Consider the following 16,979-nt stretch of genomic DNA (forward strand, 5'->3'; position numbering starts at 1 on the left):
CCATTTCCACCTTACCTCGAAAGGAATTTACAGCTCCTGAAAGCGTGTCCTTTTGTTCTTTCACCCTTCATATATTGTGTAATAGATATTCAAAGAGGGAATCTTTAAAAATAGCATTTTGAGATAAGTGAAGTTGGCATCAGCCTTGGTATTCAATCAAAATTATCTATTTAGCTTTGGCTTCAGCCTGTGGAGGGCCAAATCACCAACTGCCTGCTTCAACATACTGTATGATATCCCTGAAATTGTGTATGATCAATATATTGTCATTACATGGGTTACCACCATAGCTAGTCAACAGAGTGAATGATACAAACAAGGCACACCAATGAATTTATTACTTTCTGCATGTTTACTTTCGAATACAAACATTTTAGATATGACTTGGAATGAAAATTTCCTTGAAAGTCTTTAATATGTTGGAATTCTATCAGTCAAATGATGAATATCTTTTGATAACAGAAGTGGAAAATGTTATAATAATTAATAAGGATTGTGGAAGCAGTTAATTGTATATGCAAAAGCAATTAAGCACTATCAAATAATTTAATAAATATGAAAAGATATTGACAAGCCAAGAAACATATCAACAGAGTGTGTATTAGCTAGGTAAGTTTAGGAAGGATATAATAACCTTTCTGAGCTAACAGAAACTTGTAAAACATAAATAAATATATAAAGAATAACGGATTAAATTATATCACAATTATTTTTAATATAATTATTTTTTATACTAGCATTTATAACATTAAACTAAACTGTCCATTAAAGTTTTCTAATTTTTTAGTTATTTAAGTCAGAAATTATGAAGTAATGTGTTATGAGGAGAAGTTTTTACATCATGTGGAGATGAATTAAAAGTAGAATATCAATTCTGCCACATAAAAATTACATGAGGGGAAAACTGTCCAGAATCATATACAATATCCATGATAAATCATCAGTCAAATCATAAATGTAGAGTATGGAAAGAAACTGTCAGAAAAGGATGTTACCCTCATTTTTCCTTGTTCTTCCAGTGACCACCATTGAAAGTGAGCATTTATTTAGTATCATAACTGTGTGGTGTATTGATCACAGGAGCAATCTTACAGTTGACAGTGTAAAAGAATCATTGTTCCTGAACTATAATGACAAACTTCTAAAATTTATTACATTTTAAATATAAAATTGGAATAATCATGACTTTTGGATAATATTTAATATTTAATCTTTTATGCAAGCAGTTTATTCTCTGACAGTGATGTTCAACTTTAGCCTCAGCTTTGACTGAATGTTGATTTTAATCTCAGGTTAAGATTCATTGATTAATTCATCAATTTAAAAATATTAATTTGGCTCTATACTATGTTCCAATCACTGTATTAGAAGACAACCTAGCTTATATTTCTGGCCAGATGAAGTATTTTGAACTCTTACTGTTATGAGATTCTCAATGTCTTATTAAAATCTTTTGCATTGGCATTTAGCAATGTGCTGTCCTATGGTACATACTCACATGTGCTATATTTGTTGGATAAATAACTCCATTAGGAGTCCTAACTATGGGACATTTAAAAATATTTTATAAGCATATTTTCCATATCATCATGTAAATTATTAATGTATAAAATTTGAGCAGACCAAGTATTTAGGAGAGACTTCCAGCTCACCATGAAAACCCTCCCTCCAGGTTGACAATAATGGAGGTTGGTTCCACTGGGGACTGTAATTGAATCCACTGGAATTCATCTTCCTATGGTATCTCTACGACCATGTTTCTAATCTTATTCACAAGAATATAATTAGAAAATTCTGAAAAATGTCTTACTGAAAGTTGGGCACAACATTTAATGCATTTCCTTCATTATCTTGTCTGTTAAGAGTCAAAACAAGAAATGGGGTTGATTTGACATGAATTACTCTTGATGCACCAAGCTATGAAGCTTCCGTGTCACCTTGATTTAAAAAAAAAAAAAAAAATTCCAAAGCCTTTAAAAAAAGATTTTATTTCTTACATGGAATATTTTAAGCTACTAAGTGAATGGTTTTTGAAATTCACATTAGTAGTTTTTTCTTAGACAAACTAACAAACAAATGACAACTCCCACACTTAGTGAAACCTTAGAATCTGAACATTCTCTGTGATTCCATAAAAGCTAATCTTTGTTAGTTTTGTTGCAGTCTCATATTATCATTTATCTGACTGAAACTTAATGAAAACAAAGAGTTCAAGTAGTCTATTCTAATCCACAATCACTTTATCTTCTTAGAAGTTATTTTTAGTCAGTATTGATTTTTATCCTTTCCTATTTGAGGATGACCGTGGTAGAAATAAAGATGAACAGCATTTTCACCCATTCACCAATATAACAACTTTGTCACAAGAAGAGGACCTATCCTTTCTTTGTTCATCCTTTTCAGAACATGATTAAATAACCATTTGGTTGTCTTTACTATAATGTGCAAACCTCATGACTTTTGAGTACTAGCTTCTTGGCAATATTCTCACCAGTGTTCTGGTGGTGTGGACAGTACATACATAGCTCAGTTAATTTACTGGAGACATAAATATATACATGAAAACATATATGTATGCATACATACATAACTGTGTACATATTTTTATTAATAAATTTTGTAGACTTTCACTACAATTATTTTTCCATGTTTTCATAATATTATGCTTTCTGCATATGGGAGGGTTTTGGTACATAAATTTGGGTGTATAAATTTTACATAATTTTAATATACAATATATGTTTCTATATAATCAAACAATAAAAGTTTGAAATATCAGTTTAAAAACAATTTAGCTTCTGCTATTTTCTAAATGGATATTTGCATACTTATATAAATATTTGCATTGCATATACTTTATAAGACACAGAAAAATTTTTCAAAATTATTGATAAGAAACAATAATTTGCTTTTAGAAAATAACTAATATGTGATTGTGAAATATTGCAGAAATACCTGTTGTCACTCAAATTTAAGACTCTTAGTTTCTGCATCTGTCCAATCTCTTCAGGAAGAAATTCCAGTTTATTGGAACGTAGAGACATAACTGTTACATTCTTACAGCTTCCAATCTATGGGTAACAAAAGAAAAAAAAAAGTAAAGAATCACAGTGTAAACTATTTTTATACTAACATTTATAATTCATAAAGTAATTTAATTAATTTATAAATTTATCACTTTTAAGACTATCAATATATGTATTATTTTATTTTTTATAATCTCACTCTCTACAATATGTCTATAATACATATATTCCTTTAGATATTAAGACTGTGTATCATATTTTTTTACATATTATGAAGGAAAAATTTTCTTTTTAATTTTATGACTAGAATACTTGTTAGTTTCATTGTTTTCATAAATCACATTGTTTTTGTCTATCCGAATAAGTACTAATAATCTATGTTTATAATAGATCATATATACTCAAAAATGAAATATTGTTGATATTTCCTTTGAAAAGTTAGTTTTATTTAATGTTACAATGGTATTTTTATTTTTACTCATAACTTTTGTCTCTAAATAATGATATATGAATTATTGTTCCTGTATTATGAAAGCATTTAATAGAAAATGTTAAATTGAAAATATACTTCACAGTTTTTTCTTGACATGAATACATGAAAGTCCCATTTAGAGATGAATGCTAATGGACCATTTTGGTGGATCCTGAAGTTAAAACAATTATGCAACATGATACTTTAAAAAACTTATTTATATTAAAAACTTTCACTTAGAACTGGAAGTATAGTTATCTCAAAATTAATTTATTGTTTTTAAAAGCAAAATATATAAGTTGGATTAATTAAAATTGTATTCCTTAGCATGAACTAATTTATAATATGATATTACTATTTTTGGCAAGCAGTGTTTAAATCAAATGTATTTCCTGGGTCAAATATAAGAACTTATAACTTGCCATTTAAAAAAGAATTATTAACAAATAAATAATTCCTGTATATATTCACAGCTCAACTCGTAAGCTACACTGCTACTGAAACTGTTAAGATTTAATCCCCAAACAGATTCATTAAAAGAAATTAATAGAAACAAGTTTATTCCTCACTTCTCTGGGTAATTCTGGAAGGAAATTCTCATCGACTGCTAATGTTCGAAGACTGTGAAGGTAGCCAATAGTAGAAGGTAGTGACTCCAGTTCATTACAGCTACAGTCAAATTCTTCTAATAAAGATAAACTGAAAATTAAATACATTAGTTAGACATTTTAAAAGGTCCTGTGGCACAAAAGTTTTGGAAAAGCCATGTATTCAAATTCACCAACCAAATTATTTAGCTAGCGACTATGTAATATTATATGTTAATTTATCAGTTCAACCAAATGGTTCAATACCATTTAATAAGTGTTCAATTTGCTGAAATAAATGTAGTTCATTTTTCTCCTTTCTTAATTCACCTGTCATTTAAATGAGCCATTGAGAATGACAAAAGGTTTTGTTTGTTTGTTTTTATACAACTTAGGTGTCACATATAGTCAGAGGCTCATAATGTATATATATCCTTGGAATGAGTGCATATAACTGGCATGGGCAGGTAGAAGGGTATAGAGGGCAGGTCCAAGAAAGGGACGATAAGGGGGGCAAAATATTAACAACAAAAACACTGATTAAATGCTAGGTATTTTAACTAAGCATTTTAGAGATAAAAATAACTACTCTTTTCTTTAAAATAACTCTAGCAGATATCTATTATTTTAAACCCATTTTACACACAAGGAAATTGAGGCAAAAAGAGGCTAAGTAACTTGACCAAGGCCACACAAAGTAGGAAAACTAGTACCTAAATGCAGACAATATGGCTCCACTCTACTTTCTTGCCTCTCAGCCTGTGCATCAGTAGCAGAGGCTACGAACAGGGCTCATTTGAGCCTGCAGATGTGTTTTGGTTGGTTTACATAGTATTTTAAAAAGTGGTAAACTCTACATAATGACCCAGACTTTTGGTCCCTTTTGAAAAAGAAGATCTGCAAATACTGGGCCTTTATTTTTGCATGACAATAATTGAAACAGAGTAATGACTGCTGTCTTCAAATGACCACAGCTCTCCAGTTTGCCACAATCTCCACGACTCCAAACTTAGCCTGCTTTACCCCAAATCTACAGAAAGGAATTGTATGCGTGCATTTTCAAGCTATCACAAGGGAACAAGACATTTCATTGGTTTGAGATAGCTGGGAAAGAAAGTATGCCTGGCACAGAGTAAGCGCTAGCTATATTTAAGCTGTCATTGATGTTAATATTATTACACTGCTATTACCATTCATATCATTGTTTTACTGTAATAGGAAGGAACCCTCAAGGATGATGATCTCACCATTGTAAAGGGAAGAATGAATTAGAATTAGCTGGAGTAATATTGTAGAATCAACTTCCCTTTTTTATATCTTGGAACTAGCTGGCTTGAATGCAATTTATTCCCATAATTTAGTTAACAAGGGAACACAGAAATTAAGCATTTGGGTTTTAAGTTAGTCAGAATGGATTTGTGTCCCAGTCTTGTCACTTATTAGACATATTATCTTGGGTATCAAAAAACAAAACAAGGGGCTTCCCTGGTGGCGCAGTGGTTGAGAGTCCGCCTGCCGATGCAGGGGACATGGGCTCGTGCCCCGGTCCGGGAAGATCCCACATGCCGCGGAGCGGCTGGGCCCGTGAGCCATGGCCGCTGAGCCTGCGCATCCGGGGCCTGTGCTCTGCAACGGGAGAGGCCCGCGTACCGCAAAAAATAAAAAAAAAAATAAAATGAAATAAAAAATAAAAAAAATAAAACAAGGATCAGAGTTCAAAAATCAAAGCTGATTTTATTTACTGCCAGGAAAGGGAACATTCCCTGTTTACACTCAGAAGAAATTCACTTAGCAGTGCACTGCGGGGGAAAAGTCAGTGCCAAAAGGGGGTGGTGACAGGAGGTCATGATGATCATGCTCATTAAAGATGAAAAAATTGCATTATGGAGGGGTTGAAATAAGTTCACAAGTCTGTGTACAAGTAGGTAAATCAAGTCCCGTCATTCATGGGTCAGGGAAGAATCTAATTCAGTCAAGTTCAGTCTGACCCTGATCAGGGTAACTCATGATTTATGGTCCTTAACAGCTTCAACTGGTTAAAACCCAGAAGTGGTGAGACACAGTACTCAGCTGTGAATAATAGCTCTTAAGCAAATGCTTTTCCTTTTGCATAGACAAGTCATATTACTTTTCCACAGGCCTTAGTTTCTTTGTATTTGCAGTGAGGATACTAGTAATTCCTGCCTCATGCAGTTTCTCTGAGTATTTCATGAAATACTGTTAAATAAAGAACTTAGCACAATACCTGCCATAAAATACACACTCAGGAAATATTTTCTCTTTTTATTAGTGAACCCTGAGAAATTAATTTCTAAATCCTTTGAGGCCCACACATGCAGGGGTGGTCATGTCAATGGGTACCAGACATACATGGCTGTGTGACTCTGTATGTATGCATTGGTGAGGGCAGAAATCAATGTATGTGGAAAACCCAGTAACAGATTATTTGTTTCTTAAAAAAAGTCTAGCACAGTGTCATACACATATAATACACTAAGAAAATTTGGTAGAATTGAATGAAAGAGGTTTCTGTCTATGGTTTGTGGTCATGTACTCAGCAAGTGGTCATGAAAGTACGAGTGATTTTAAAAAATAAAAACTAGTGAGACAGTGGCATGTACATATATACACTACCAAATGTAAAACTGATAGCTAGTGGAAAGTAGCTGCATAGCACAGGGAGATCAGCTCGGTGCTTTGTGACCATCTAGAGGGGTGGGATTGGGAGGGTGGGAGGGAGACACAAGAGGGAAGAGATATGGGGACATATGTATATGTATAACTGATTCACTTTGTTATAAAGCAGAAACTAACACACCATTGTAAAGCAATTATACTCCAACAAAGATGTTACAAAAGTAAAACTTCAGATGTATGCTCAGAGGTAGAAGTCAAAGAATTAAACAATTAAATCATATAATTAAGGTTTCTTATTTTTCTTTCTTTTATGAAAACATTTTTGAAGTTAGTCTTGAATCATAGTAAGGCACTCCTTACTTTGCACAGATTTCAGTTATCATGGTTTCCTTAAATAACATTAGTCCCCCAACAACATGGCTCAAATTTCAATTACCTCAGTATATTAACTGTGAGTAACTGCATAAAGTACAAACTTTGCTGCTAACTCTTCAGTCCACAAATCGCTGTGTAAATAACAGATGTACATCATGATCAGTGACTAGTCATATTACTTTTTTGAGTCTGTCAGTGGTCAGCCTCTGCACATCCACTATTCAGTTTACACACGGACAGTAAGTCTTGTAGTTATGTTGCCTTGTCAATCGGCTATAGAGATACTATAGGCACCATAATTTAACATTTAAAATGCTATTCCTGTTGGATAATGCTCTTCGTCATCTTATTTCTCTTAGAGATTTAGATGAAAATGTGAAAATTTGCTTTTTATCACCAAGAACAACTTCATTAATCCAACCAGTGGACCAAGGAGTTATTTCAACTTTGAAGGCCTGTTATCTTACACAGACTTTTGAAGAGGCTATTGATGCTACAACTGGAGATCATACAGTTTCTTTAGCTGAGTTTTGGAAGAAATATGACATAAAGCATTCAACTGAAAATATTCAAACATCATGGCAGGAAATAACAGCAAGTAATACTCATGCATTGTAGCAGAAACTTTTAGCACACTGTGCAAATAACTTGGCAGGATTTGAACTGAACATACATGGAATTATAGAAGAAACAGCTGACTGTGGGAATGCTGCCTGCCACTATAGGAGAGCCTGTAGATCTGCTGTCAGAGGAACTTAGTGAAGGAAAACTTGTTGACATCAATGAGGAAAGTGGTTGTAATGAAACGGATGAAGATGTCTCAGAGGAAGTGACCCTGGCAACAAACTTTACATTAAAGGAACTCTCAGAGATATTTCATAGTATTGAAAGCACAAAGGATAAAAGTTTGGAAGCTGATCCAAGCTTAAAAGGAGGATGAGAATTCACTGACTCATAGAAAAGATGTTCACTCTGAATTACAACTTACACAATGAAAAGAAGGCAAGCACTGTTCAAACTAATTTTGATAAGCTTTTTTTTAAAAAAACCCACTTTAATTCTTGATGTTCCTAATGTTTACAATGACTGTGTATTAAATCCATGTTGATTTATTATTTTTCCATTTCTCTATACATTTATAACCAACAGCAACAGTATTTAATGTTTGAAAAGTTTTAATCTTTTGTCAGAACAATCATAATTTCCTCCATTGATTCTTAAGACTATTTTGCATAGTTTCAGTGTGCATGGTTGTTTTCATAGTTCCCACTACTGTGCAAAGTGAGGACTTCCTACAATAAAAAGATAACATTTTTACTGCATCATGGTCTATACTGAATTAATAATTTATAGCCTGAAAGTATTTTACATTTTTGGGTTACAAAGAAAATCTATTATGTGCAAAACACACATTCTTCAATGATCTCTGAATTCAAAGGATTCAAATTCAAAATCTAACATTCCAGCTGACTTTATTGATGGTTATCTTGTTATAAACCACGTAAGGTATTTTAACACAGGATCCTATATGAATACATTGTACCACATTTACTCAAATTATCACTGGCATTCAAAAGATAGACCAAAATAAGTGAAATAAATCTGACAGAGAAAGACAAACACCATACAATTTCACTTATATGTGGAATCTAAAAACAAAAATACAAAAAAGTAAAACAAAAACCCCACAACCAAGCTCATATATAGTGAACAGTTTGGTGGTTGTCAGGAGTAGGGGATAGGGGGTAGAAAAAATGGGTGAAGGTGACTAAAAGGGACCAACTCCCCGTTATAAAATAAATAAGTCATAGGGATGTAATGTACAGCATCGTATAGTTAACAATACTGTACTTGAAAGTTGCTAAGAGAGTAGATCTTAAAAGTTCTCTTCACAAGCAAAAGGTAACTATGTATGGTGAAAAAATGTTAACTAGATTTATCGTGGTGATCATTTTGCAATACAAACAAATATGGAATCATCCTGCTGTACATCTGAAACCACATTACCCTTTGTACAAAAAAAAAGATAGACCAAAAGCTACCTTTTTTAGAAGTTTTCTCTATAATCTATAATAGTACAGCAGCTAGTGAAAACTAGCTGCAAAGGAAGTATAAAGTACTTCAAAGCAGTGCTTCCCAAACTTTAGAGTGCATATGAATCACCAGCAGAACTTGCTAAAATGCAGATTCAGATTCAGTGATTTGGGGTGGGGCCCAGATTCTGCATTTGAAACAAGCTAGTGGGTGATGTAGAAGCTCCTGGTCCTGGGACCACACATTTTTAAATAAAGTACTTGCAAATATGGCAAGAGTAACATTAAAACACACACACACACAGATGGAGAGATATACCATGTTCTTGGATTGGAAGAATCAACATTGTGAAAATGACTATACTATCCAAAGCAATCTACAGAATCAATAAAATCCCTATCAAACTACCAATGGCATTTTTCACAGAACTAGAAAAAAAAGTTCTCAATTTGTATGGAAAGACAAAAGACCCCAAATAGCCAAAGCAATCTTGAGAAAGAAAAACAGAGCTGGAGGAATCAAGCTCCTGGACTTCAGACTATACTACAAAGCTACAGTAATCAAGACAGTATGGTACTGGCACAAAAACAGAAAGATAGATCAATGGAACAGGATAGAAATCCCAGAGATAAACACATGCACATATGGTCACCTTGTCTTTGACAAAGGAGGCAAAAATATACAATGGAGAAAAGACAGCCTCTTCAATAAGTGGTGCTGGGAAAACTGGACAGCTACATGTAAAAGAATGAAATTAGAACACTCCATAACACCACATATGAAAATAAACCCAAAATGGATTAAAGACCTAAATGTAAGGCCAGACGCTATCAAACTTTTAGAGGAAAACATAGGCAGAAAACTCTATGACATAAATCACAGCAAGATCCTTTTTGACCCACCTCCTAGAGAAATGGAAATAAAAACAAAAATAAACAAATGGGACCTAATGAAACTGCAAAGCTTTTGCACAGCAAAGTAAACCATAAACAAGACCAAAAGACAACCCTCGGAATGGGAGAAAATATTTGCAAGCGAAACAACTGACAAAGGATTAATCTCCAAAATATACAAGCAGCTCATGCAGCTCAATATCAAGAAACCAAACAGCCCAATCCAAAAATAAGCGGAAGACCTAAATAAACATTTCTCCAGAGAAGATATACAGATTGCCAACAAACACATGAAAGGATGCTCAACATCACTAATCATTAGAGAAATGCAAATCAAAACTACAATGAGGTATCACTTCACACCAGTCAGAATAGCCGTCATCAAAAAATCTACAAACAATAAATGCTGGAGAGGGTGTGGAGAAAAGGGAGCCCTCTTACACTGTTGGTGGGAATGTAAATTGATACAGCCACTATGGAGAACAGTATGGAGGTTTCTTTAAAAAATTAAAATTAGAACTACCATATGACCCTGCAATCCCACTACTGGGCATATACCCAGAGAAAACCATAATTCAAAAAGAGTCATGTACCACAATGTTCATTGCAGCACTATTTACAACAGCCAGGACATGGAAGCAGCTTAAATGTCCATTGACAGATGAATGGATAAAGAAGATGTGGCATACATATACAATGGAATATTACTCAGCCATAAAAAGAAATGAAATTGAGTTATTTGTAGTAAGGTGGATGGACCTAGATTCTATCATACAGAATGAAGTAAGTCAGAAAGAGAAAAACAAATACCGTATGCTAACACACATATATGGAATCTAAAAAAAAAAAAAAAAAAAGTTTCTGAGCAACCCAGGGGCAGGACAGGAATAAAGATGCAGACATAGAGAATGGGCTTGAGGACATGGGGAGGGGCCAGGGTAAGCTGGGACGATGTGAGAGAGTGGCATGGACATATATACACTACCAAATATAAAATAGATAGCTAGTGGGAAGCAGCTGCATAGCACAGGGAGATCAGCTCCGTGCTTTGTGAACACCTAGAGGGGTGGGGTACGGAGGGTGGGAGGGAGACGCAAGAGGGTGGGGATATGGTGATATATATGTATATGTATAGCTGATTCAATTTGTTATACAGCAGAAACTAACACAAAACTGTAAAGCAATTATACTCCAATAAAGATATTAAACACACGCACACACACACACACAAAAGATATGTCAATGATGGCTAAAATTCATGTATAAATATTATAAGAGTTGTGTTTGGTAAGGTTTTACCTTAGATCACATATCAGTACAAGCAACACTACTCAAGGTAGTAATGCTTGACATTAAACAACAGCAACAATATTGACTTAATTTTCTAAAAACATTCTCCACATTTTTCTCTGCTTTAGTTTGGTCTCCATGAATCAGTCTTGGATGAGAACATATTACTGTATCATTAACCCTCAATTACCTAGCTAATGGGCAAGAGGGATTGTGAATATACTACATAGATAATCTATGATTAAACTTTAACATCATTTATGACCATTAGAAACCATTAGATACTATTAAATCTTCTATTAATGTAGATGCTAATAAACATAAAAATAAATGACTTTGGGTTTCATTTTCTTAGTTCACTTTTAACTCTTAACAGAAGTAATGTAATTCCACGGAAAATGTTCAGACAGGCTTGGGTTCCAATTCTAGTGTGGCCACTTAATATCTGAGTGAACTTTATCTACTTATTAATCCCTGTTTTTTAATCTATAAACTTGGTTGATAATGCCTGATATGTAGAGTATCAGTGAGGATTCAATGTATGCTACCTTGCTAGCACATTGATCTTGGACTTCCCAGCTTCCAGAACTCTGAGAAATAAATTTCTGCTGTTTTAGTCACCCAGTCTATGCTACTTTGTTATGGCAGCCTGAGCAGAATAAGACAATACATTATTATCATATTTGTAAATAAGTATAAAACATTTTTCTTGTTGAGAACTGGATCTTTCATTCATGTTATATTACTAATCCTTACACAGATGAACATAAGCAAGGATCAATAAATAAATGGGGTTTTACTTATTATTATTGATGACTATTATAATTTATTGAAGGCTATCTAACATTGTCTCACACTAACCTCAGAGATGTATTATTATTTCCATTTTATAGATGAGAAAACTACAGCTCTGAGATGTGAAATGACGTGTCCAAGGTCAATTAGTTAATGAATGGAGAAGCCAGTCTAGTTCCAAGGCTTGCAAATATTCCCCTGTGCCATACTGCCTAGGTATAATGAAGAGATTAAACATGTTCAAGACATGATACCAACCTTTAAGGAGCCCACATACTAGTTGGGAAGGCATGACTTTATAATTTAAAGGTAAATGATGATATAAAAGATAAATAAGAGACTTACTGGTGGGAATGTAAATTGATACAGCCACTATGGAGAACAGTATGGAGGTTCCTTAAAAAACTACAAATAGAACTACCATATGACCCAGCAATCCCACTACTGGGCATATACCCGGAGAAAACCATAATTCAAAAAGAGTCATGAACCACAATGTTCATTGTAGCACTATTTACAATAGCCAGGACATGGAAGCAACTTAAGTGTCCATTGACAGATGAATGGATAAAGAAGATGTGGCACATATATACAATGGAATATTACTCAGCCATAAAAAGAAACGAAATTGAGTTATTTGTAGTGAGGTCGCTGGACCTAGAGTCTATCATACAGAATGAAGTAAGTCAGAAAGAGAAAAACAAATACCGTATGCTAACACACATATATGGAATCTAAAAAATAAAATAAAATAAATGGTTCTGAACAACCTAGGGGCAGGACAGGAATAAAGACGCAGACGTGGAGAATGGACTTGAGGACACGGGGAGGGGGAAGGGTAAGCTGGGACGAAGTGAGAGAGTGGCATGGACATGTATACACTACGAAACGTAAAATAGATAGCTAGTGGGAAGCAGCCGCATAGCACGGGGAGATCAGCTCAGTGCTCTGTGACCACCTAGAGGGGTGGGATAGGGAGAGTAGGAGGGAGACGCAAGAGGGAGGGGATATGGGGATATATGTATATATATAGCTGATTCAATTTGTTATACAGCAGAAACTAACACAACATTGTAAAGCAATAAATATGTTTTAAAAAAAAAGATAAATAAGAGACATATAAGAAATGGAAAATACCATGCTAGAGTGTTCTCTAACTTGTATAAAGAGTTCACAAAACTTATTTGTCCATGAAACTTATCTTTATGTCGTACCTATTAAAATCTCAAGTAATGATTATTTTGAGGAATATAATTTAGGAAATGCTGGTTTAGTTAGTAGGCGTACTGAGCTTTTAATTTAAAGGAGGAAGCTGCAGTGGTCTGGGTGGACAGAGGGAAAAGAATTAAGTTGTAAAAACAAGTAAGCATATTTTTGAATCCAAATACCCCCAATCTGATTTAAGTCAATAACTCTTTACCTTATTGGACTTCATTTTTATAAAACATTTATTAAATGTGTGAGCACTTTCCATGTATTAACACATTTAATCCTCACAACATTCTTATGAGGTAGGCATTATTACTATGATTTCCTTTTTACTGAGGACGAATCTAAGGTTCTACCCAATAGCACATCGAAGAGCCAGGATTTGGACCCAGAAGGTCTGGCTCCAAAGCCAAAGCAACCAAATGCTGTGGTAAACTTCTCTCAGGGAGCTTCGTTTTAAAACAGCATCTCGGGCTTCCCTGGTGGCGCAGTGGTTGAGAGTCCGCCTGCCGATGCAGGGGACACGGGTTCGTGCCCCGGTCCATGAAGATCCCACGTGCCGGCTAGGCCCGTGAGCCATGGCCGCTGAGCCTGCGCGTCCGGAGCCTGTGCTCCGCAACGGGAGAGGCCACAACAGCGAGAGGCCCTAGTACCGCAAAAAAAAAAAAAAAAAAAGAAAAAAAGAATAAACCAGCATCTCAGGTAATTCTGATGCAGGCACAATGGAATAGGGTTTGAGAAGACAGTTATCTGATAGGTATAAGTAAGCTGAATCCAGTCAGTGGTTCTTAAACTTTAGCATGCATCAGAATCCCTGGAAGGGCTTGTTAATACACAGATCGCTGGTCCAATGTCCAGAGTTTCTGATTCAGTAAACCTGGGATTGTCTCTGAGAATTTGCACTTCTAACAGGTTCCCAGTTGAAGCTGATGCTGCTGACCAGGGGACCACATGTTGAGAACCACCAGTCTAGACTAGAATATGGAAAAACTTGAATATTAGTGTGAAGAAATTTGGGTTTTATCCAATGAAGGGTGTGTGTGTGTGCATGTGCACGCATACTTTGTTCTTAATTTTTTGACTAGAATAACATTACATGATATGACATTCAAAAAGTACAAAAGGTGTACAACAAAAGCAAGTCTCCCTATTTACTCTATTGCCCAGCCCCCAAATTCTCCTCCCCAAAGCCATGTACATTTCCAGTTTCTTGTGTGTCCTTCCATGCTTAGGGAATAGAGGGAAGCACAGTTTTTAGCATTCAGATACCTAGAATGCTTATTTTCTTGTTATTATAGCAGTCTAGTAAGTAGATTACTGGAATTTACCATCTAGGATATTGCTATCATATAAACTAAACATCTGGATCAAAGAATTAGAATGTTAGACATAGGTGGAAATTACAAATGAAGAAACTAAGCCACTGAGAGTTTAAATAATTTGTCCAAGTTCACACAGTAAGTGGCGTAGCCAGGGTTCACACCCATGCTATTTGACTCCAAAGCCAGTGCTCCTTGCATTATTCCTCAGGAGTTTGAGGCCCATAGGAAAGAAGGGATTTACCCAGCTTTGCATAGTTACTTAGACTCTCTGAGTCTTTCTCATTGACCATATTCTATGATGGAATGACTTTTTAAAATATCCATTCAAATTTTTGAGATTTTATTGCTTTTCTCCAAAGCTACAAAGCTAAGAGAGAGTAGGTTTAGCATATGGTTTCTCTTCCTATGGGAGATCTTTTACCTTTAGAGCAATGGGGCTCTTAAATGACCCAATATTACAAAATGTGTGACTAAACTATAACATATATTAAGAAGCATTGTAGGACCCAGCAATCCCACTACTGGGCATATACCCTGAGAAAACCATAATTCAAAAAGACACATGCACCCCAGTGTTCATTGCAGCACTATTTACAATAGGTCATGGAAGTAACCTAAATGCCCATCGAGAGATGAATGGATAAAGAAGATATGGTACATATATACAATGGAACATTACTCAGCCATAAAAAGGAATGAAATTGGGTCATTTGTAGAGACGTGGATGGACCTAGAGACTATCATACAGAGTGAAGTAAGTCAGAAAGAGAAAAACAAATACCATATATTAATGCATATATCTGGAATCTAGAAAAATGGTACACATGAACCAGTTTGCAAGGCAGAAATATAGACGCAGATGTAGAGGACACATGTATGGACACCAAGCGGGGAAAGGGGGGATGGGGCGTGGTGGTGGTGGGATGAATTGGGAGATTGGGATTGACATGTATACACTAATATGTATAAAATAGGTAACTAATAAGAACCTGCTGTATAATAAATTAATTAATTAAATTAAAAAAAAAGCAACATAGGTCAATTAGCAGCTTAGCTTTGAAATCTGATAACTTCTCTCAGCCTCTGTTTCTGCATCTGTTGATGGGGAGATAATACACATTGAATAGTGTTGATGGGGCCTTTAAATAAGAATACATGTAAAGCATCAAACATGGTATCTGGCACAATATGAGCACACACAAAAAGTTGTTTGTTACTATTTTCATTACACATTCAATTATTAGAGTGGCTGGAACTCCTAGGCACAACTTAAGATCAACAAAAAAATAACCAATTTTATAAGTCATTTGGCACAAAAGTCATGGAATCCATTTCAGCTGTGAAAGATGTTGACAAATGAATTCTTTCAGCAATTTTTACTAGTTGGACTATTAAAAATTACCAAAGATAAGTCTAACCTATTGAAACATTCGATGTGCAGAATGAGAATATTTTTGGTCATTGCAGCTGATCTGAACATTTTGGTGCACAGAGTTCTAGGTAGAATGTCTCATAATAAAATAAAGACTACTTCACTACTTACAGAACGCTTTCTGCATGTGATCTGGGGCGCCATTAAATAGGGTTCTAATCAAATTTTATCTCTAGCCTTGAGCTAATCTCTGATCTATCAGTTCTGAATTCCCTAAAGAAAGCAAAGCCATTATATCATTATTATTATTTTTACTTCATACAGATTGTTTATTAAGGTATACTATAAAATTTTAGAAATTTAGTTTATCTTTTGCCACAAGTGCTACCTTGAAGTGAGAACACATTAGACAATGGCTGTCACAATTTTACCATCCAAGACATGATGTATTATAGAACTGAAATCTTCAAACTTTTTCATTTTAGGAACTCTTTATACTCTTAAAAATCATTGGTAATCTTAAAGTACTTTTTTTAATATGGTTTATACCTATTGGTATCCATAATATTATAAATTTAAAGAGGCATTTAAAAATAGTTATTATTCATTCTTAAATAACAATAATAAACCCATGACATGTTAATGTAGGTAACACAGTTTTATAAAAGTAAGTATACTTTCCAAAACAAAAAACTTTAGTGAGAAGAGTGACATTTTTATTTTTGTGAATCTCTTCAATGTTTAGCTTAACAGAAGGCAACTGGGTTCTCATATCTGCTTTGTATTCAATTTGTTGTGGTATATTGTTTTGATTAAGTTATATATAAAAAAGTCCAAACTCACACAGATAGGTAGTTGGAAAAGGGAAGAGTATTTTCATGGTCTTTTTGGATAATTGTGATTGTTCTTTGATACTACACCCAAACTCAACAAATCACAGTCTTTTTAGGGGATACAGTAATTGCAA

The 16,979-nt window shown here is 34.5% G+C and overlaps 1 protein-coding gene across 1 annotated transcript in view; it reads right to left on the reverse strand.

Moving 5' to 3' along the window:
* Positions 1 to 16,979, reverse strand: part of LRRC7 (leucine rich repeat containing 7) — a gene marked incomplete at its 3' end in the record, with an annotated part of 372,290 nt that overhangs the window by 91,686 nt on the left and 263,625 nt on the right. The window contains exons 11-12 of the mRNA XM_007466671.1: positions 4,068 to 4,197; positions 2,956 to 3,071 (exon numbers count right to left, since the gene is read on the reverse strand). Of these exons, the coding sequence (XP_007466733.1) occupies positions 2,956 to 3,071; positions 4,068 to 4,197 (246 nt within the window). The remainder of the gene's footprint in view (positions 1 to 2,955; positions 3,072 to 4,067; positions 4,198 to 16,979) is intronic.

This window comes from Lipotes vexillifer, unplaced genomic scaffold, assembly GCF_000442215.2.
Source record: "Lipotes vexillifer unplaced genomic scaffold, Lipotes_vexillifer_v1.1 scaffold797, whole genome shotgun sequence".
NCBI classification, from domain to species: domain Eukaryota; kingdom Metazoa; phylum Chordata; class Mammalia; order Artiodactyla; family Lipotidae; genus Lipotes; species Lipotes vexillifer.